This window comes from Schistocerca piceifrons, chromosome 1 (assembly GCF_021461385.2).
Source record: "Schistocerca piceifrons isolate TAMUIC-IGC-003096 chromosome 1, iqSchPice1.1, whole genome shotgun sequence".
NCBI lineage: Eukaryota > Metazoa > Arthropoda > Insecta > Orthoptera > Acrididae > Schistocerca > Schistocerca piceifrons.
Genome location: NC_060138.1, coordinates 964,502,786 through 964,525,983, shown reverse-complemented (window position 1 = coordinate 964,525,983; position 23,198 = coordinate 964,502,786). Strand labels below are relative to the sequence as shown.

The 23,198-nt window shown below is 41.3% G+C and overlaps 1 protein-coding gene across 1 annotated transcript in view; it reads right to left on the bottom strand.

Moving 5' to 3' along the window:
- Positions 1–11,590: 11,590 nt before the first annotated feature.
- Positions 11,591–23,198, bottom strand: part of LOC124794746 (LIM/homeobox protein Awh) — a 351,821-nt gene continuing 340,213 nt past the window's right edge. The window contains exon 6 of the mRNA XM_047258357.1: positions 11,591–15,850. Coding sequence (XP_047114313.1) covers positions 15,783–15,850 — 68 coding nt within the window. The 3' untranslated portion in view covers positions 11,591–15,782. The remainder of the gene's footprint in view (positions 15,851–23,198) is intronic.

Genomic DNA, 23,198 nt, shown 5'->3' with positions numbered 1-23,198 from the left:
GTCCCATAGTGCTCAGAACCATTTGAACTTACATAAAACCACTAAACTTGAGGTTCCAGAGAGCAGGGAATTCTGCTAAGGTACACTGAATGCCAAAAACTTGCTGCACCTGTGCAGAATTATTGTGTAAATGTTTAGCTGTAGCTCTAAGACAAGAAAATGTTAGGACAAATAAATGATCAGAGGTGCCACAAACTGCCCATTGGCAGTAAGCTATAACTATATTTTCATTGGTATTACCTTACTAAACGTTAAAAGATTAACTTGATGATGTTGTGAACTATTGATTTAATATTAAATAAGAAGTAATTTTATGTTTATATGTTTCATAACATCAAATTAACATGCATTTTAGGAAGCTTCATACAAATCTACATTTATGCAAGTCTGTCAATAGGCTCAAAAACTATAAATATCATATTTTATTAAGCTACACCATTAGTGGGGTAGTGAAAAGGAACAGCCAATTGGAGGCTATAGTGTATAGCTGTGGTAGCAGCAAACACAAAGGATGGAAAATTGTTGTTTGGTGATACATCTGCAAGATAGTGACAAAAACATTCATGCTGGGGAGTTCGGTGAGTGGAGACTTCATGAGAGGACAGTGCAGACAAGTCAGTCTTCTGAGTTCCTGGGCAATATATAGCCACAAAGTGGAAGGCTATAAATTTTGTGACAGAAGTCAGTGTGGAACTTAGATGTATACACAAAGCATTTTATGTTGTGGACCATAAAGTTTTCATCAAGTATTATGACGAAACAAGTAGTAAGTGTAGAAAATAAGTTTTGGTTTCCATTTAGTGAGCTATTAGTGAAGCATTGTGTGCATTGGCTGCCACCTTGTGTTATCATCTCAACTGTTTTGAACTACAAAAGGACTTGTGTTGTTGAAAGTATAAACTACAGTGTTGTCTAATTTGATCAACCATACTGACACCTCCACTTACATTCATTTTATGCTGCAGTTAGCATCTCTGCAAGGAAGCTTGATAAATGTTAATTTCAGAAGTTTTGGACCATTTCATGATCACCCCACAAGTAGACAATTTTTTGAGCCAAAGACATTATTTCAAATTCAATTGTGAGCTCAAATTCTGCACCCAGGATGTCAAATGAGTTTATAATTTATTTGTTGAACAGAGAGTATTCAAAAATATCCCAATGAGTATCGCAAGGAGCACTGCCCATTTCAGTCCTCGCCCCACTGCAAATGTGATATGGATGTTAAAATCAGTGGCATGTCCAGGAGGCACTGCCCTAAAGTAGTACTGCGCATGCAGATGAAGAGGGCTATGCTAACAGTAGTGTATCTACTGGCAGGGTCTCCCAAGATGGACAGATCTTAGTTGATGAACCAGCAACAATGCCATATCTTCCCACTCCCTATCTTTCATCCTTTCACATTGTTAAGAAAAGGAGACAGGAACCTTAGTAGTTTTAGAGAAAGAAAATTGTGTAGGGGAAGGTTACCACAAAATCAAAAACCCTGGTCCTCCAGGTTGGGGTTGGTGACAGGTTACTATCCCATCACAGGAAACTTATTAACAGTAACCAAACAACAAGGAAGCCTTGGAATTTGGTAATACATAATAGAAGAAAAGTGCAAGAACAAGGTGTATGATTAGAAACACGAAATATTCATAATTTATATAAAACAGGTGCCTCAATCAGCCTGTCCAAGAAATTTGAAAGATGTAGTACAGATTTAGTTACTTTACAGGAATTCAATGGGAGGATACTGGTACCCATGATGTTGAAAAGTATACACCTTAAGGAAGCTACGAGACAGGACACACAGTAGGTACAGAATTTTGTGTGAGTAAGGCTCTAGCTGCTAATGTATCTGGGTTGTCATAGGTGACTCCTAGAATAGCAGTATAAATGTTAAACATGAATATATGTAACCTGTTATTTACGAATGCACATGCACCCTCAGAAGAAAGTACATGCCAAGTAAAGGACGAATTCTATGGTGAATTGGAGGTTGTCATGGAGGCCGTTCCCAACAGTAATTGTAAAGTCCTAGTGAGTAGTATGATTGCTAAAGTGGGAAGAGAAAACATATTCCATTCAACATCTGGAAGACACAGACTACATAAACTCAGCAGTGACAATGGTATCGGTTTCATAACCAAGTAGATCACTTCCCAATCGATGGACTCAAAGGTATCACAAAGAAAGATGAACCACATCTGCAGCCTAGCCATTGCTTTGAAATTCTTCAGGAAGAGGATTCACAAGAGAGAGAGAGAGAGAGAGAGAGAGAGAGAGAGAGAGAGAGAGAGAAACACACAGGAAGTGTGGAAAGAACTCAAGGATGCAATAACTAAGGTGACAATTACAGTCATCAAGAAGCAGATCAGGGACAAGAAGATTTGGGTTGGGGACGAATGCTTTAAGGCATTAGCCAAGAGAAGAGAAACTGGGGAGAGTTGGCTACAAGACGTACTTGTCTAATGAAATATCATCTAAAAATCCTGCACATCAGTCAGAACTCTAAAGGATTTGAGAGTGTTACAAAGATTGACAACTTGATCTAGATGTGCAGAAATGTAGTAACAATGTGGCACTTCAAAAGATACCGAAAAGTGGTATCCTATGACTATAGTATCAATGGTCTCAATGGAAAGCAGTCAGCCCATACAAATACATGCTGTAAAAATTTACCTAGCTCTGCTTACCTAGCAGATGAGACCCATGACCAGCTTAGCAGAAAACCGCCACGAGAGGGTGTCATGAGAAGCCTGCAAGTTGAACAGCTGAGCCTAAGCCTTCCATCCAGAGGGTCACCTGCCTTCTGATTTCCATCCATTGCAGGTCACCTGCTTTTATGTCTGCAGTTCATGCCTCTGCCACCTAGCTACCGAGCGTCATAGGCCTGAGTGAGCAACTCCTTGTCTGCCAGTACTGGCACTGCCATCTGTGCTTGAGTCCACATTTCAACTCCGAGTGCCTCAGTGCTCCCTGTTCTCAGATGTACACCTCTGCCAAAGAGTGTGGACGTGCTCCCCGAGACCGCCACAGCTAGATAGCTGTATGCTACTAGGGCCTGAGCACTGACTCGGCAGTTCCTCGCCACCATCTTGCTGACAGGGGATGCTGTCTCTAAGGCTTGCTTACGCCAGAGGCCACTAATTTGGATATGAGGCAGGGACAGATGTACCACATAGGCTTCAGCAGCCGATGATTGACTCAGGTACCTGTGCCTTCCAATGGCTTGTGGCCACACAGTATGATCATACCCTTTCAGTGCAAATACTCCTATATTTTTGAGTCATCATTCTTCTAACTGGTTTGTTGCCACCTGCCACAAATTTCTCTCCTGTGTCAACCTTTTCATCTCACCTTACAAACTAGATCCTCAAATATTTTCTGGAGTTCTCCAATCTCCATCTATCTTTACAGTTTTTACCCTCTACAGGTACATCTAGATCCACGGAAGTTATTCACTGATGTCCTAACAGATGTCCTTTCATACTGTTCCTTCTTCTAGTCAGTGTTTACCATATATTCTTTTCCTATCTGATTCTGCAGAGAACCTCCTCATTTCTTACCTAATCAGTCCACCTAATTTTCAATATTCTAAGTGTAGCACCACATCTCAAATGCTTCGATTCTTGTCTGTTCTGGGATTGCTGCAGTTCATGTTTCACTACCACATTGATGCTGTGCTCCAAATGTACATTCTCAGAAATTTCCTCCTCAAATGAAGGCCTATGCTTGATATTAGTAGACTACTCTTGGCCAAGAATGCATTTTTTGCCATTGCTAGTCTGATTTTTTTGTCCTCCTTGCTTCATCTGACGTGGGTTAATTTGCTTCCAATGTAGCAGAATTCCTTAACTTCACCTACTTCGTGATCACAAATTTTGATGTTAAGCTTCTCGTTATTGCCATATCTGCTACTTCTAATTACTTTCGTGTTTTTCCGATTTAGGCTCAATACATATTCTGTACTCATTAGACTGTTCATTCCACTCAACAGATCCTGTAAGTTTTCTTTACTTTTACTGAGGACAGTAATATAATCAGAGAATCTCACCACTGATATCTTTTCGCCCAAAATTTAATCCCACTCTTGAGCCTTTCTTTTATTTCCGTCATTCCTGCTTCGATGTACAGATTGAAAAGTAGGGCTGAAAGAATGCATCCATGTCTTACGTCCTTTTTAATCCTAATACTTCGTTCTTGGTTTTACAATCTTGCTGCTCCTTGTTTCTTCTTGTAGATGTTGTATATCCTTTTCTTAGAATTTCGAACATCTCGTACCGTTTTACATCGTCGAACACTTTTTCTATATCGATAAATTCTATTAGCGAGTCTTGATTTATCTTGTCTTGTTTCCATTATCAAGCGCAACGTCACAACTACCTCTCTGGTGCCTTTACCTTGACTAAAACAAAACTGACCGTCATCTAACGGATTTTCTTCTCCATTCTTCTGTATGTTATTCTTGTCAGCAACTTGGCTGCATGAGCTGTTAAGGTGATTGTGTGATAATTCTCGCACATGTCGGCTCTTGCTGTCCTCGGCATTGTGTGAATGTCGTTTTTCCGAAAATCTGGTGGTGTATCTCGAGTCTCATACATTCTACACAGCAGCATGGATACTGCCACTTCCCCCAATGATTTTAGAAATTATTTATCCCTTCTACCTTCTTTGATCTTAAGTCGTGCAAACTCATTTAAACTCTAACTCTAATTCTGGGTCTCCTACACTATGTGGCCAAAAGTATCTGGACACCTGGTTGAAAATGACTTACAAGTTCGTGGCGCCCTCCATTGGTAATGCTGGAATCCAGTATGGTGTTGGCCCACCTTTAGCCGTGATGACAGCTTCCACTCTTGCAGGCATACATTCAATCAGGTGATGGAAGGTTTCTTGGGGAATGGCAGCCCATTCTTCACGTAGTGCTGCGCTGAGAAGAGGTATCGATGATGGTCGGTGGGGCCTGGTTCGAAGCCTGTGTTCCAAAACATCCCAAAGGTGTTCTATAGGATTCAGGTCAGGTCTCTGTGCAGGCCAGTCCATTACTAGGATGTTACTGTCGTGTAACCACTCTGCCATAGGCCGTGCACTATGAACAGGTGCTCGATCATGTTGAAAGATGCAGTCGCCACTCCCGAATTGCTCTTCAACAGTGGGAAGCAAGAAGGTGCTACATCAATGTAGGCCTGTGCTGTAATAGTGCCACGCAAAACAACAAGGGGTGCAAGCCCCCTCCACGAAAAACACGACCACACCATAACACCACAGCCTCCAAATTTTACTGTTGGCACTACACACGCTGGCAGATGACATTCACTGGGTTTTCGCCATACCCACACCCTGCCATCGGATTGCCACATTGTGTACCATGATTTGTCATTCCACACAACGTTTTTCCACAGTTCAGTCGCCCAATGTTTATGCTCCTTACACTAAGCGAGGTGTCGCTTGGCATTTACTGGCGTGATGTGTGGCTTATGAGCAACCACCTGACCATGAAATCCACGTTTTCTCATCTCCTGCCTAACTGTCGTAGTAATTGCAGTGGATTCTGATGCAGTTTTGAATTCATGTGTGATGATCTGGATAGATGTCCGCCTATTACACATTACGACGTTCTTCAACTGTTGGTGGTCTCTGTCAGTCAACAGACGAGGTCGGCCTGTACGCTTTTGTGCTATGCGTGTCCCTTCACGTTTCCACTTCACTATGACATCGGAAACAGTGGACCTAGGGATGTTTAGGAGGGTGGAAATTTCGTATACAGATGTATGACACAAATGACATCCAATCACCTCACCACCTTTGAAGTCCATGAGTTCTGCGGAGCACCCCATTCTGGTCTCTCACGATGTCTAATGACTACTGAGTTCGCTGATATGGAGTACCTGGCAGTAGGTGGCAGCACAATGCACCTAATATGAAAAACGTATGTTTTTGGTTGTGTCTGGGTACTTTTCATCACATAGTGTATGTCTTCCCCATCGACTACTTTTTATTCTTCTGTCATGTCATCAGACAAGTCTTCGACCTCACACTTTGGGGAACGAAAAGGATGGGCCAAATATAATAGGAAACAGTTTGAAGACACCAAAGTGTTTACTCCCCTAATTGATCGACCCTTATGGTTTACGTAAGTGTATGTATAGTGTGTGGCGACAAATCAAGGGAAGACACTGGCACCTGAGTCAGTCATCGGTTGTGCAGTGCATTTGTCTCCACACAGTCCTCATGCCTGACATCCAAATCAGCGGCGAATAGACTTGCTATAGAGCAAGCGGTAAGGTTCTGTGGAGGAAGTATGATATCAGTTCATCAAAAGATTGTTGTCATCCAATTTGACGGATCACGTGTGTGAAAGCATTGTCTTTTTGAAGATACACTCGAAACTCGAATTCTTGTGTACCCACAGATATACTATGACCCATGCATCGTGCACTGACTTTCGTCCCACGTTCAAAATCATTAACTAGCTATGTGCTGCCATGTCTGACTGCCTGAAACACACAGCTCTGACATTGTGGCTTCACTCACTCCATACGCCACACCTAGCCACAACATGTGGACGTCATACACGGCACATCTTCATACATGACAACCTTTCCAGTTACTTTTGACCACTCAGTTTATATGTTTTATTCAGGCAGAGCTTATCCAGCTGATGACCTCAACGCATTTCTCCTCAAAGAATGAGTCACAGGCCTTCGAGATAGAATAAATCAGAGGGCCTAACAAAGTTTAGTTAGTGGCTCTGGCTCTGAGCACTATGGGACTCAACTGCTGAGGTCATTAGTCTCCTAGAACTTAGAACTAGTTAAACCTAACTAACTTAAGGACATCACAAACATCCATGCCCGATGCAGGATTCGAACCTGCGACCGTAGCGGTCTTGCGGTTCCGGACTGCAGCGCCTTTAACCGCACGGCCACTTCGGCCAGCAGTTTAGTTAGTGGGTTAATAGCCCATGTCTCAGCGGATTCAAGGTTGAGTGGTGTTTGTTTTAACTTGAGACAACTAAATTTCTCGAAAACGGCGCATGTTATGAAAAAAAATGTTCTACGTGAAAAGTTAATATTAGTAAAGTGGATATCTGTGTGTGCTACAACTGGCCATATCCTAACCACCCCTCCTGTGTGGGCGGGGTGAACTTTGTATTTTCAAATGGGAAGTCCCCATTTTATTGCATATTCGGATTCTGCCCTAAAAAAATACGTACAGTTTTACTCAAACCAGTGTTTTCAGTTCGCGGTAGATGGCACTGTAAGCGACATATATCAAGTGCGTCTGTTTTTGCAAGTAATAACCGACACATTTGATTCTACATTTCATTTACGATGTAAATGTAGGGCAGACCTGTTATTTGTGTCACATCGGGTTATTCGACCTCACATATAATGCTTGTCTTTTGAGGGAGAGCCCAATGAAAAGTGCTGAAACCTAGCGGACAACCCCCAAAGTGGTCAGATTCCTTTCGTGCCTGGGGTGAGAACTATTTAGTGTGAGTAGTAGTTTTCGTTTCTCTTGAAGATTTCACTTAAGTTTTGGCTTTCAGACTATTGAGGTATGTAACTTTTGCACTTAAAATAGAAATGTAGCGTTGGTACATATTTAGGCACATTTAAATGTCATTAGTTTTGTTTGTTCTGTTCCCTTTTCGATGTAGGTTACTTATGTTCGGTTTGTTAGCAAATCGGGTAATGACGCCACCATATGACGGGGCTATGCTGCCACGCTATGAATGTGGCGTCATTATGTTTATGGGATTTTCATACAATTTCAAATGCCTCGCGCACGAATAAGGACTACAGAGAAGGCACAATGGTCTCAAGAAGATCTTCAGGCTGTCATGCAACAGGTTGCTGAGGGAAAATCAGTTAGAAGTGTTGCATTGGCATTTCAGGTACCTAGGTCTACGCTTTGAGGTAGATTGAAAAATAAGAAAAACCTCGAACCCCATTTTGAGTAGACCTCCAATTTTTAACAAGCAAGGGGAAGCGGAACTGACAAAATGAGTCATTGGTCTAGCAAACCTTTTTCATGGAATTACTGTTACAGGGGAAGATTGGATATGAGGATTTGGAGGGAGAAATCTTCAAATTTCTTTGCGAAAACCGTCTGCAACAAGTATTAGCAGAGTGACTGAGTTCAATAAAAAGGAAGTCAAACAATTTTTCAAAAATCTAAATTCAGTTATGGATAAATATAAATTTGAACCATACACTGCATTCAACATGGACGAGACTTATATTTCTTCATTGTAGAAACTGGGTCATATTTTAAGGCCTAAAGGTAAAAAACAAGTTCGAGATGTGACCAGCTGGGAAAGATGACGCAATATTACAGTTGTGTGCTCTTCGAGTGCTTCTGGACAGTACATCCTGCTGATGTTCATTGTTCTCAGAAAAAGGACGACTCCCTTACTCAAGAGAGGAGGACCAGCTGGAGCCCATTACAAATGATCACACAACGGATGGTTTAATGAAGACGTTTTCCTTGATGGGCTAAAATACTTCAGTAAATTCACAAAGTCTTCAAAGGATTAACCAATTCTGCTCTTACTCGAGATTCATATAAGTCATATATGGCTGGATTCAGATGAGTTTTGAGAGTAAAACCACATTCATGTGTAATCAATTCCTTAGCTTACATCCCAAAAAATACAACCACCTGACGTCATATTTCCTGTGTCTGCTGAAAAATGCTTTCAATAAGGGATGTGACAAATTCATGAGATCAGATTTATATGGAAAGAAAACACCATATGACATGGCTAACGGATTCAATGTTGCGTCTCTGAATGTGGCAACAATTCAGAAACGCTTTTGTGTGTTTGAAAGTAAATGCAGATAAATTTAAAGAAGAGGACTTTGCACCATCTCTGACTGTATAACCATTCGTGATAGATGACCGAGAAGATGAAGCGGTCAGTCATTCCAACGGTAACGACGACTTCGCAGAGCTTCGTACAAACATAAGTCGACCTATACAACAACAGAGGAACTACCCTCAAGAGACAGAGAACAACCCTTTTGAAGCTGAGGGGCTTGATGTATACACTGTAGATGGTTTGCTTGGAGTTCCTGAGTACTCCCGAACGTCGTCAGGAAGTAAAGTTGGAAAAATTTTCTAAAGTTTTTCGATAAGCTATCATCAATGCCCAACGCGGCAGTGATTAACGCTGAGGGAAATCCAAAGCGAATAAGTCACTCTGCTATTTTAACGTCTACTCCTCTGAAAATTCTTGAGGTCAGCGAATGTAAAAGAATGGAAAAATTATCAAGAAAGAATTAACTGCCAAGAAAGCAGCAACGAACCTTTTGGAAGGAAATACGACTACCATGTAAAACAGGTATTATAGTGAAAAAAGAATTTGTCATCCAAGAAAAGCAAACTACTATCTTCATTCTGTAGAATTAAATTGGAGGAATCGTCAAGTGAACACAAGATAGATTTAGACGAAAAAGTCTTACGCAATGAAGATGAAGACGACATTTTCGACAAAAGATCAGATAATCTTGAACTGTGCCTTGTTTGTGGAGAGTACAGCTTCAATGAGCCTTGGTTCAGCTGTAAGCAGTGTGGACAATGGGCTCACTTCGTGTCTAGTGCTGCTGATTCCCCAGACAATTGTGTTTGTGACTCTGGACAGAGACTCTAAAACTTAACTTTAACCTTTTTCATGTGTATTAATGGTTGTAAACATGAACTGTATAAAAATATTATATGATTATTTAATAAATCTTTTATTAAGTTATTTGATTTGCTGTATTTTCCGTTATTTTCTTAGTTTTATAGCAGACGACATGGGTGTGGCAGAATTAGCCAGATATGGGAAAACGGCACCACTGTGCAGACATTCAATTTAAAAAAGTTGTAATGCACTTAGAGTGAAAATACAAGAAACAAAAAAGTGGATAACCAAATTTCTGTAGAGTCATATTATATTTATGTAATTATAATTAATTTTTATATACGTCAAAAGTCGTTTTTCCTTATGGCGGCGCGATTCCCCTGGTCTCCCTAAAGCTTTGTGTCCTCCCGGTTGATATCTATATTCGAAATTTACTTTGGTGTTGGAAATTTGACTGTACAGTAAAATACGGTCAACCGTTTCAATGTCTGGGTAGAAACTACGTTAGGGTGATCCAGGAACAACGATGTGGATTTAATAGCTTTTATTCCCACTAGGGTGCTTGATATTGGTGAGTCCCTTGCATCTCAGCATTGGGGTTCTTCATTTCGGCGAGTATCGAAGGCAGGTGTGCCTGTCACTGTCACTTCATGGACATTTTACCTTATTATAATGGTTCTGGTTTGTTTTCTGCTGTTAGCCGCGTAGCGGCCAGCGCGAGAGTTGACGGCGATTGGATGGAAACACACGCCGAAATCAGTCACTCTTATGGCGAGGCTCGAGGGCAACCAGCCGGAATCAAGCATTCCGATGGTTGGAGAGTCTCCGCAATCAATCCAGTAGGGAACGGAAACTGTGTTATCATTCATGCAGCTGATCTGCCAGAAATGTCAAGGTCCTGTATATTCACATTTTCAGTACTCAAGCAACGTTTGAACATCAATATCAACCATTAAAACGCACAAATTTACGTTTACATCGCAAATGAAACGCAGAATCAAATGCATCGGGTCTAAGCTGCAAAAATAGGCGCACTTAATACTTGTCGATTACAGCGTCATCTACCACGCACGAATGTGAAACAGTGGTTGAAGTAAACCATAAGTATTTTTTGGGGTGGAATCCGAATATGCAGTAAAAATAGGAAGGGGTTTCCCATTTTAAAATAGAAAGTTGATCCCCTCATACAGGAGGGGTGGTTAGGCGGGGTGATTAGGCGGTGGCCAGTTGTAGCACAGGCAGATGTCACCTTTATTAATATTAAATTATTAGCTGGTAAATTTTTTCGTACGATTTGTAGTTTGAGATATTTAGTTGTCTCAAGTTAAAACAAAAACCTTCAACTAACTGTGAGGTATGAAGAGAACCAAACAGTCGGAGGGTAATTTATTTGTGAGGCCTTTTTGTGTTGTGCGTGGCGATAAAAGGAAAGAGGCACAGTCCAAAGTAACAACTAACTGGATGTCTGTATCGATAAACATTCAGATATTGAAACAAGAGACGTTCATTTTTTGTTGTTATGTTTGTTGCAATCAGAAAGAATATTTAGAAATTACTGGTTCAAAATGGTTCAAATGGCTCTGAGCGCTATGGGACTTAACTACTGTGGTCATCAGTCCCCTAGAACTTAGAACTACTTAAACCTAACTAACCTAAGGACATTACACACATCCATGCCCGAGGCAGGATTCGAACCTGCGACCGTAGCAGTCGCGCGGTTCCGGACTGCGCGCCTAGAACCGCTAGACCACCGCGGCCGGCTAATTACTGGCTAAGTATCAAATTAATTACAGTACCTTGAGCAAAGACGCTGTTCAGAGCTTGCAGTCAACAGCTTGAGATGAAATTGTGCATTGATTTCCGTGGATGTGAGGACTGGGTGTAATAAAACACTTTGTACTTCTCATAGAGATATAATATATATTATTTACAAACAATTTATGTACACTGAAAAAGATCTAATCCATAACATGAATATATACAAAACACTATAGCACAGACTGGTGAAATTCTCAGGCTAAGATGAAACAGTGACATTACAACTTAGTAACATTTTTGTAATTAGAAAGAAATTGCTCTATATGTGCCTTTAGTATGGAGACCTCAGGTTCAGATATTTTAAACGATTGCTAAAAATACTGATGTGGCAAGTAATAAATTTGTAGCGTTAATCATCTTGTCTTTTTTCGAGAATTCGTCTTATATTAAGACAAAAAATTTTAATCTGGAAGAACGTTATTTATTTTATGCATTATCTTATCATTATACACGCAGATACATTAAGACTTAAAGTAAAATTTTGGTTACAGGACTGATACTTCAAGCAAAATCTCACAAATCTGCTTTGTTTAGACTGTTCCTCTGAAGGTCTTCTGAGCATCACATGAACGGACCTTTGTTTGATAAGGAATGAATGCTTTTTCTTGCAACCGTCTGGCTTTCGATGAACATCAGTAATAAGACTATTGTTACAACAAAAACGGATTACTGCTAAAAATCAACCGAGAATTCAAGAAAATGAGTGAGTGCGTGCAAACACAACCGTTAGAATTAACGACATATTTCCATACTGGAGCAGAACATGCTCGGTTGAAAGAAAATTACGAATGCAAAGGCAAGATTGCAGTTGAAATACAAGAGAAAAATTGTAGGTATTGAAGAAGGTTAAGATGATGTGGTTGAAATGCCCGCGCGGAGGAGGATGCAGTGAACATCTACAACAATCTACAAAAAGCAATCTACCAGAAATAATGCTCTGAAGATACAACAGTGTTGTTTGAGGAGTATGCATTATGTATTGCATATTACGGATGACAGTACTTACATAAGAGAGCGATTTTCCACGGCTGCTCACTTTGCCCATTAACTTCCACTATTAGCACCAATCAATACATCCTCACAGGCACCTTCACAACAAAATCGGCAGTGTCCTATTCATAGGATCCATCCCGCCATACGCTTTCAGCGATTTAGAAAATGCTAAATTGGAGTGAGTCGACGGGAATCTGAATCCCACTCCTCCCGAATGCCATCCCACTGCCTTAATTTTGGATCCCATCGCCCGGTCTGAAATACAGGGCACGAAAAAAGGAAAACAGAAGGTTCAGTGTCGCAGGCTGACAAATCACTTCGTTGTCATGGATGATCTCAAGAAGCGAGAGTTGTTTTGAAAATACTGCACTGTCATCAAATGTCGAGTCTGTGTCCCAGTGGCGGTCAGAATATGTTTGACAATTTGTTTCTGTTAAATAGAATAAACTGATGACGCTGTGGTTGGTTTCAGAATATGTAATGTTCGCAAAATATCTTCCACTGTGACGCAGTCGACGCCTTTTCCACTGTCAGGGGCAAAATCCAACGAAATAGCTTCCATCTTTGCTTTTGTACGTCCAGTGGCCCAGAGAAAGGGTACGTCGCACCCGGTCAAATGCAGCATTGGTCCAGGCTTCCCGGCGTGTCACCTCAGCTAGTAACACAAATATTTCTTAAAGTGTTGTAGATATCGAAAAGAGGTGTCCGTGTAGTGACGGTACACAAAGGAGAAATTATTATGGTCTCAACTTCGCTTTTACCCATCCAGAAACTGAGACAGCTACGTGTTATTATTGCAAGTAGCTACAACTGTAACACAGTCATGTCCTTGAAATGTAGGGTATAATGATTCATGATGCGGTTTGCAACGAAAAGTTTCACAAGAGAATGTGCTAAATACGAAAGTTGGTTCAGTACAGTTTCACGTGCTTTGCGACGTAAACATTGGGTAACGGGGCGCAAACAGCGCTGTGACGACAGGGGGCCACCTAGGTCTCCATATTTACTACATTTACTGCCATTTTTTGCGAAAAATTTTCACTGCAAACCACGACAAGCATCAATCTTCATACTCTTCGTTTCAATGGACCTTGAGTGCTGTAAAGAAATTCATAATGTCATTCAAAATGCCTCACTGGTTCCGGTATCCTGCTAGAACGAGAAGTCATGAGCATAGCGCATATAGCACAATACGCTTGCTGTGTGTACTGTCATTTGTGTGAGGGCTTGCTACGATGCCTTCAACGATTCTGGCAGAAAACAGGTGGCCTAGGTGAATAAATATATTATATTAAGAACTGTGTAGAGTTGTTTCAATCTGAAATTCCTGTCTGAAGGTGCTAGAATACGGAGAATGTTTTACATGTTTGAAGTAAGCTTTAGCTCCCTTGTCGATTAAATGCAAGCTATTGAGGGCAGAGAATGCGAACAGAGGCAGAAGTACACTGTATTGGATAAGACAAATACACAATGGACATACAGATGGCATGTTCCACTTGGAAGAGACTCGTTATTCAAATGTGTAACGACTCCAAGAGGAAAACGTTTGCAACAATTAAGAAATTACATGCACAGATTCAATAGATTATTTTCTGACCATGTTAATGCGGATAACACGGCAGGGGAACATAATTTTCTCACTCGCCTTCATTCGCTTGCATCTCTCCGTTGGAATTTATGTAGTTAGGTTGGCACTGGCTTTCGTGGCCAGTAACGCTACCAGAATAATTGTAGAAAGACTGAAGATGAACGGCGTATCATTATTCACCTCGAGGGCGTCATCAGTGTTAAATTAGGAATTTTGCAACTAAGACCTTAATTAGATTCTAACACTCAATCCACAAAAAATTTCGTACATCACGATATATGAAATTGAATAACCACAGATAGGTACTTTGAGGCCGAAATGAAAACCACAGTCACCTAGATTTCAAAGTAGGCGAACATAAACAGTATCACAAGTCAATAAGTATGGCAAGATTAATTTTCTTACGCTTTGGATGTAAGTAAACTACATAGAAAACATTTTAATTTTTGCTTCTTGCATCTCAAGAGATACTGTATACATCTTAAGATGAGAACGACGACAATTTTATTGTTAAACTGGTAACTGACAACGAAGGCGAAGAGTACATTAACACCTTGTCGACAAATGTGATGAGGGCTGCAGTAAGCATTTGTTTATAATTACACTGATAGTCTCCATACCAAATGACTAAATAGTCAAACATGTAAGATTCTACAGGTAGAGAATACATTAATACCGGAAAGCTTAGTAAATAACTTTTTAGAACTTTTTAACATCCAAGTACTGTACACAGTTCAACAGATAATATCTTGGCTTCTGAAACAGAAACACAGTTTCAAAAAAGTTTTCAGTCACTGGATACAGTCATTTGTATAAGAAATTCACTCATGCCGGTTATTAGGTTCTTGAGGCTGATTTCAAACAGTACAAGAAATGTTCGCAGGATTCTATCTTTTTCAGAACGGACAGTTCCCGGCAAAATGCAGTGACTTAAATAAAGTCAATGTTTATACAAGAGTTTAAGCAAAGCTTTGACATTCCATTTAATACACTGATGTTACACTATGGTGAAAAGCACGGATGGCAGATAATTGGAGAAAAGCTCGCTCCACATTTTATATACGATATCTTCTGAAACGAGGTTACATTTGCGTGATCAAAATAGTAAAGGCATATCCTCCAGCAGTTTGTGCAATGCACAGCTCTGTGGCGATACTTTGTGGCATTTAAGCGATATTCTGAAGAGGACAGCTTTTTCTTTGCGTCGATTAGATCATAGTTCCTAAAGACTGCAGTGAGCTCATATATACACAGCAGCACTATTACACGCCTGAGACTGTCTTCAGAACTCAAGACGTGAAAACTGAAGGTCTCATCTTAACGTACGTTTTTTCTATCAGTATCTGTGGCGAATTAACGACTACAGAAGAAAAATAAATTATGTAGGAGCCACACAGACAATGACAGTCTTCTTTTATCGTACAGACTAAGTCTAGCAGCATAGACATAAGTTACTGGTTTACAATTAAGGCAAGAATCGTTCGCATATTTCAGCTTTCAAGTACAGGACGATCAGTAACAAAAACAGTGAGAAGGATAACCAAGTATTAGCGTTTCCAGCAGTCCTTGTGGTGCCAGTGTGTAACGTGGACGAGTAGCTTGCTTATCACGTCCCCTAGTAAGACGCGCAGTCCGTCCACTAACGGAGACGGCACCGAGCGAGCGAGGCGGCAGTGGGCGTCATAGGCAGCTTCGATCGGCGGCCGCGCGCGGCGCCAGCAGTCACCCGTCGTCCAGGTGCCCCGCCAGCGCCGTGGGCGCGTCTCATACCTCGCCGCGCATGCACTGCACCATCGAGTCGGAGGACAGCTCGTCCATCGAAGAGTCTTGCGCTGCAGACACAAAATCAGGGTGCACGATTAACACACAGTATGAAGCAGAAGGGTGCTTTGCAACTTCTAAACCATTTTATAAACCACGAGCAATGCTTGCTGTGTCTCGGAGTGTCTGTGATTAATTTTCTACCGAAGTGAAAACCATTCTACGTCAACAGTCCAAGTCCGTTACCATATTCTGCAAAATGCTTGGGGAGAGAGCGAAAATCCGTAATTCTCTCCTTGGGAAGATCCTAGAGCAAGCGGTTTGCATTGGCTTTCCTCCTTCATGAACACCAAGTGTTCAGTGTATGTCCATAACGCGTTGGTAGACGTGGGGACTGCTAGTATAGTGCATCGTTTTGGCGGACCAGTGTCTACATAACAGGCGAAGTGGCACAGTGGTAAAACAGCCGACTGCTACTCCTGAAGAGGGTAGATCAAATCCCTATCCAATCACCTAGGTTTAAATTTTCCGTGTTTACTCTAAATCGTTTATGGTAAATGTTGGGAGAAGGTTGGGAGAACACCGCCGATTTCCATCCTCCCCCCCCCCCCCCTGCCCCCCACTGAGCAGAGATTTTCGACTTTACCTGGCACAATGTCGCACAGCCTGAGGAGTTTGCATTGTAGGCACTGCTCTCCTTTTCTCGCTGGCCAAATATTGGTGATGCAAATTGTTTACGCTACTTGTTACGTACGGATGGAGCAAACCGCACTATTGTGCATTAGCGACCTCAGTTTATGCATTCCCTTCACTATACTACACCGCTCAGACAAATAATGTACATTTCGGTCCGAAATTCGAAAACAGAAAACCACATTTTCTATTGTGGAAGCATATTTCTGAAATGTTTTTGAAGTATAGTTTAACTGCGCAATCTATATAGTGATGCTCAGACTAAGTGTTCTCGAAATTACCGATCAATTATCCTCGAAGGAAGATAATGCGCTGCGATAATAGTGTTATCTTCGCATGCACTGTAGAAGGACAATGGTAGATTGAAATTGAGTCTCAGTAAACACCGTGACTTCTACGATATCTTTACTTGGGATCACCGGAAGTGAAACAAAAATCTAAAAAGAGAAAAAAATACGAACGAGGATAACTGAAGAGCAGCGTGAAAACAGCATTTTTATGACGCTAATGCAAACAGCTTTTTGTAGTCACAGAAAATTGAGACTTATCAGATTCTTCACTGACAATTCTGCAGCAGCTGCAGTCAATTAAAAAACCGGGTGAGGAAATGCAATCAGCAGGTGTGACAATTTATGGTCCGCACTTTACCACTTAGATGTGTATGTATAAGTATGTATGTACGCGTGTCCTCCTTGAGAACTAGATTATGCCTGACCTTCTGTCGGATGTGAGTTCCAGTGATATTTCCTTAGATATTAATGGCGCCTGTACGAACGTTCCACACACCTTAATCAATGAGGATCCATGTAGATCAAAAGTCATCGCCAGACACCCTCGTGATGTGAAGGGTGCTGCGGGGAATAATCTCGGACGGTAACTGCATGACTCTCCCATCCAATCTTGGAAATGTGTCTGCCTCGTGCAAAGATGTGCCAGTGGCGTTGACTGCAGAAAAATATGAAGGTGGATTCTCGACGAAATATAAGAAAAGTATATTTTTTAAAAGCAGGATTAATGAGGTGCAACTGAAATTAGTTCTACACAAGCAGCGAGGAATAACTGTGTGCTGATATGAAATTCAATGATCACAACACGGGTATAAGGAGTAAAAGAATTTGTTCTTAATGTGCTTATAACACCATTTTATATTTTTAGAATAAGTGGTATATAGATCGTGTTGGATTAACACTCAATATTACGGAGGAAAATAAATGGAACAGATATGTTTTCTACTCAAGCTATGTCACATAAAAGACGAAAAATTTTAAGAGGCAGAGAGTGAATGGGTTGCAAGCAATACTCCAAGCAAACGCTAAGGAACGTTTGTGGTAATTGTTGCGAATATGAGATAACGTTATATCTTGTGCTGAGACCTTCATTCCAGGCTTCGTCCATCAGTACATTGGAAAGGAATTGCATGGTACAGCAGTAAGTACAAAAATGGCTAAAATGGCTCTAAGCATTATGGGACTTAACATCTGAGGTCATCAGTCCCCTAGAACTTAGAACTACTTAAAGCTAACTAACCTAAGGATATCACACACATCCATGCCCGAGGCAAGATTCGAACCTGCGACCGTAGCACCAGCGCGGTTCCGGACTGAGGCATCTAGAACCGCTCGGCCACAGCGGCCGGTGCAGTAAGTACATACTTGAGTGCCATTGGTAGTGATTTTTAGAGTATAGGCATAGGTAGTAAAAGTCCATCAGTTGATAGGAAATGTTAGTTGCAAGGTTGCGGATGCTGTTGTTGTGTCTCAAAATTTGGAATTCACAGCAATCATTCGAAATCCAAAAACAGGTACTGAAAATCATCGGGAGATCAGAATCTAACCCAAGCAGAGGACGCGTTAAGCAGAAGTTAAGAAAAGCCCCAATACCATTGATAAGAATTACAGAGAATGTAAAAGAAAGCTATTTTTTTGCATACTTAGTTGGTATTTTATGTGACTCCCCTTAGCCACGAGGACAACATCAGGTGGTAATCAATTTCACGTCATACATTTTGAAGCACATTTGGAGTAACCGCAGCGAACGCATTGTAAATGCGTGTTTTGAGTATGAGATCAGGAGATCTACGTGGCCAAGAGCAGAACACAGCGTTGTCGTGTCCAATATGACCAAACCAAAGGTTTCGAAGACGAGGATCTAAAAATGTGTGAACCCCCATATCCCAAAATAGGGTGCTCCACCCTGCCGCCGGCCACCGTAGCCGAGCTGTTCTAGGCGCTTCAGTCTAGAAACGCGCGACCGCTACGGTCGCAGGTTCGAATCCTGCCTCGGGCATGGATGTGTGTGATATCCTTAGGTTAGTTAGGTTTAAGTACTTCTAAGTTCTAGGCGACTGATGACCTCAGATGTTAAGTTCCGTAGTGCTCAGAGCCATTTTCCACCCTGCTGAAAGAGGTAATCCGTGCATTACGTGTCAAACTGCGGCATTAGCTATTGCTCAAGCAAGTCCAGCGAAATGTTTGTTGAAACAGGTAAATGAAGAGAAGTAAATCATTCAGTCTTATCTACACTGTGCCGATAGAACGACAAATGTTAAATTCTAGCACCCAGAATTCTGCACGAGAATCACTACTTTTGCTTTTGGCACGGAACTTTTCACTTTTGCATCACAGCGCATGCGGCGGTTTTCTTTTCGCTGCACTAGCACAACGATCGAAATTTTGAAAAGCCTTTTCCATTCCCTGTATTCGTATGGATGGATCCCTATAAATTAAATACTTGTAGCCGTCTGCAATCGCTATATTAATTTTGGATTGCCTTGTATAGCGTGATTTTTTGCATCATTACAACGGATGATTTTTACGGAAGATAAAGGCACTGTATATCATTTTCAAGAGCTAAATGATGGTGAAATCATGCGTGTTGGCGAACAAGAGTTGGTGGTATGTATGTATGTATGTACTGGTCTACGTTGGCATTGCGATATAATGACAGTTGTAAGGCAGAGTAGTTAGTGATCACACAATAGAAGGGTAGGACATGGCGTATTCCAGATGCAGCGGCACAGTATGATGCATTACGTTACTTTGTTAGTGCTAAGAAAACGCGGTCTGTTGGGGAGCTGCATCTTTCGTATTTTTTGGTATATCTTTCCTGAGTCATGGCTTGGTTAAGTATAACTGACTAGAGAAACAGAAAAGAGTGAAGCGAAAAGGAAAGAAACACCAGAAAGGAATGTTAGGAGGAGCACGAATCTGATTCAACACACGGTTGATGACATTGCATAATTAATTTTAAGCTGCAGACCATATGATACTGGGCGTGGTGATGCAGTTGGGGAAGTCGTATTCGGCAAGAGAGGTTTCCAAATCTCCGTCCAATATTTTTTAGTTTTCGTGGTTTCCGTAAATGCTTCAGATGAATGCTGGGATGTTTTCTTTGAAAAGGCCCCAGCTGATTGGATACATGATCCTCTCCCTTCTGTGCTTGTGTTCCGTCTTTGTTGATATCGACGCTGATGAGACGTGAAGCTCTACCGTTGTTTAAATCTCTGGTTCGAAATCGCTATTCTTTAATGGATCTACTCATATTAAGTCCTGGCTGTCTGTGGCACACCAACAGGTAGCAAATGACGATTTACGATGCATGTCTGGTTGAGGACAGGAAGTAGCTGACCAATGAAGAATCCTTTTGTGCTGTGTTCCAAAGAATGGATGCTTGCAATGGGATTTCGTAGCATCGTATCACACGGTAGTAAGCTACCGGTCATGCCGGTCACTCTGATATCGCTTCAAAACGTGTTGGTGCGTGCCCAAGATCTGGTGGAGCCTGGAGAATCACCGGAAACAGTAGTAAAGTCGAAGATGTGCGGTCTGTTGTTTTGTCGATAGTCTTCTCTATATTGTGTGGACATGCATCTTTTTTCTGTACATTTTAGAACGAAGAAATGAGAGAAGACAAGAGGTAAATGAAGAAGCCCCATTCGGTTTAAGAAATGTGGGAGGTGCGATGGCAGATAAAGGCTGCTGTGGCTTAAATTGTATGTACAGTAATAAACGAAGGCAGTGAAATAAATTCCTCGAAGCGAAAAATATAGAACGGCAACACATATATGTCACAGATCCTGTATACTTTCTGCCTGAAAGGAAGGAAGATGAGGAATAACTGATGACGAGTGGACAGTTTGCTTGGTAAAGACTTAGGGTTACCTAGAGGGTAAAATCAGAGAAATTCGGTTGTGTAGTAGAGGATAAAATCAGAGAAATTCGGTTACGTAGTAGAGCCGAAAATATTCAGTTCCGTGTTGCAGCCGCGAATGGAACTCTAAGTGAGGATTCTGAAACATAACATTTCCCCCGTATCCTCCGATTCCAGAGAGATAGAAGTATATCGGGAATACAGAAGACAACAATCATGTGACATACCTCAGGCAAATCAGTCAAAAATCAACATATGGAGGAAAAAATTTATAATGTTTTGAATCTTCGGGAAAATACTCATTTACGGCTAGTAGTAGTAAGAAACAGAAAAATTTTCCCCTTTACGGAAAGCGAGTCTCCGCTTTTTCCCACGCCATAAGTCAGTTTCTAGCACTTCTTAATTTTTTACGGGAAATTGTCCATTGTTATACGACAGCTATAACTACAAAAAAATATTCCTTGTACAATTCTACACAAAAAGGGTCTAGTACATATTTTAAGTCAGACGAATAGTTTTAGAGATGGGTAAGACTTGGAATAGGGTTCTGTTAATGCTTAATCTTTGCAGTTTTTGTTGCTTAGTCCGTTATGTAAATTAAAGAATAATTTATTTATTTACGTAACTGATTAAGCAACAAAAGCTGCAAAAATTATGCATTAACAGCACCCTATTCCAGATCTCACATATCTCTCAAACTATTTGTCTGACTTAAAATATGCACTAGACCCTTTTTGTGTAGAATTGTACAAGGAATAAAGGAATATTTTTTCCGACGTGATGACGTGACTTGTGTTTTCAGTATCGCTGAAATCAGGATTGGGCGTCCAACAATGAAAACGGCAAGTTCCACTTCCCTTTCATTCACTGTTACCCTTCGCTGTCGCTGTCCAGTTTATATCAGTTTTTGTCTTGAACTGACTAAAGTCGTACGTGACAGTTCAGTTTGTTGCGTTCTGTTGTGTTTCTTATTACTCTCTCTTCTTCCCTGTGGACTGAAAGAAGGATAATGCTGGACTCTACCACCCGGTGCAGAATGCAATGGAAACCACTGCATTAAAGGGAATGTGGCCGTTAACTGAAAAAGTGTCGTATGATGCCTCCATTGGAAAAAGATTCCGGATTAGTCCCCCATTAGGATCTCCTGGAGAAGACTACCAACGGAATGGGGAGGTGAGCATGGAGAAGAAGGTGGAATCACCAACGACGGGATAACATTCTAAGAGTTCAAATGGTTCAAATGGCTCTGAGCACTATGGGACTTAACAGCTGAGGTCATCAGTCCCCTAGAACTTAGAACTACTTAAACCTAACTAACCTAAGGACATCACACACATCCATGCCCGAGGCAGGATTCGAACCTGCGACCGTAGCGGTCACGCAGCTCCAGACTGACGCGCCTAGAACCGCACGGCCACACCGGCCGGCCATTCTAAGAGTCAGAGCTTGAAATGTCAGAAGTTTGAATGTAGTAGGAAAGCTAGAAAATCTGAAAAGCGGAATGCAAAGGCTAAATATAGATACAGTGGACGTCAGTGAAGTGAAATGGCAAGAAAATAAGGATTTCTGGTGAGACGAATATAGGGTAACACCAAAAACAGCAGGAAAATGATAAATGGTATAGTGGGAGTAGGATTCGTTATGAATGCGAAAGTAGGGCAGAGAGTGAGCTGCTATGAACAGTTCAGTGATAGGGTAGTTCTCATCAAATTCTACAGTAAACCAACGCCGATAACGATAGTTCAGGTATATATGCCAATATCGCAAGCAGTAGATGAAGAGACAATGTTTATGAGGATACTGAACGGGTAATTCAGTATGTAAAGGGAGATGAAAATTTAGTAATCGTGGGGGATTGGAACGCTATCGTAGCAGAAGGAATAGTAGAATACAGGGTAACATCAACAGCAGCAGAGAATTATAAAATGGTGTAATGGGAATAGGATTCTTTATGAATGGGAAAGTAGGGCGAGGGTGATCTACTGTGAACAGTTCAGTGCCAGAGTTGTTCTCATCAGATTCGGCAGCAAATCGACTCCGACAACGATCGTTCACTCCGACAACGATCGTTCAGATACACACGACAGCGTCGCATGCAGAAGATGAAGAGATAGAGAAAGTATATGACGATACTGAAAGGGTAAATTAGTATGCAAAGGGAGATGAAACTCCAATAATGATGGGGGACTGGAACACTGTTGTATGGGAAGAAAGAGAAGAAAGGGTTACGGGAGAAAAGGGCTTGGCAGTAGGAACAAGAGAGGAGAAAGACTAATCGAGTTCTGCAGTAAATTTCATATAGTAATAGCGAATACTCGGCTCAAGAATAACAAGGGGAGGAAGTATACTTGGAAAATACCTAGAGGCACCGGTAGATTCCACCTGGATTATACATTGGTTGAACAGAGATTTCGAAATCAGATATTGGACTATAAGGCGTACCCAGGAGCAGATATAGATTCAGGTCACAATTTACTAATGATTAAGCGTAAACTGAAGCTTAAGAGAAGGGTCTGGAAGAATCAGTGCGGAAGAAAGAGGGATACTGAAGCAGTGAGGATGGTGGGATGCGTTTGA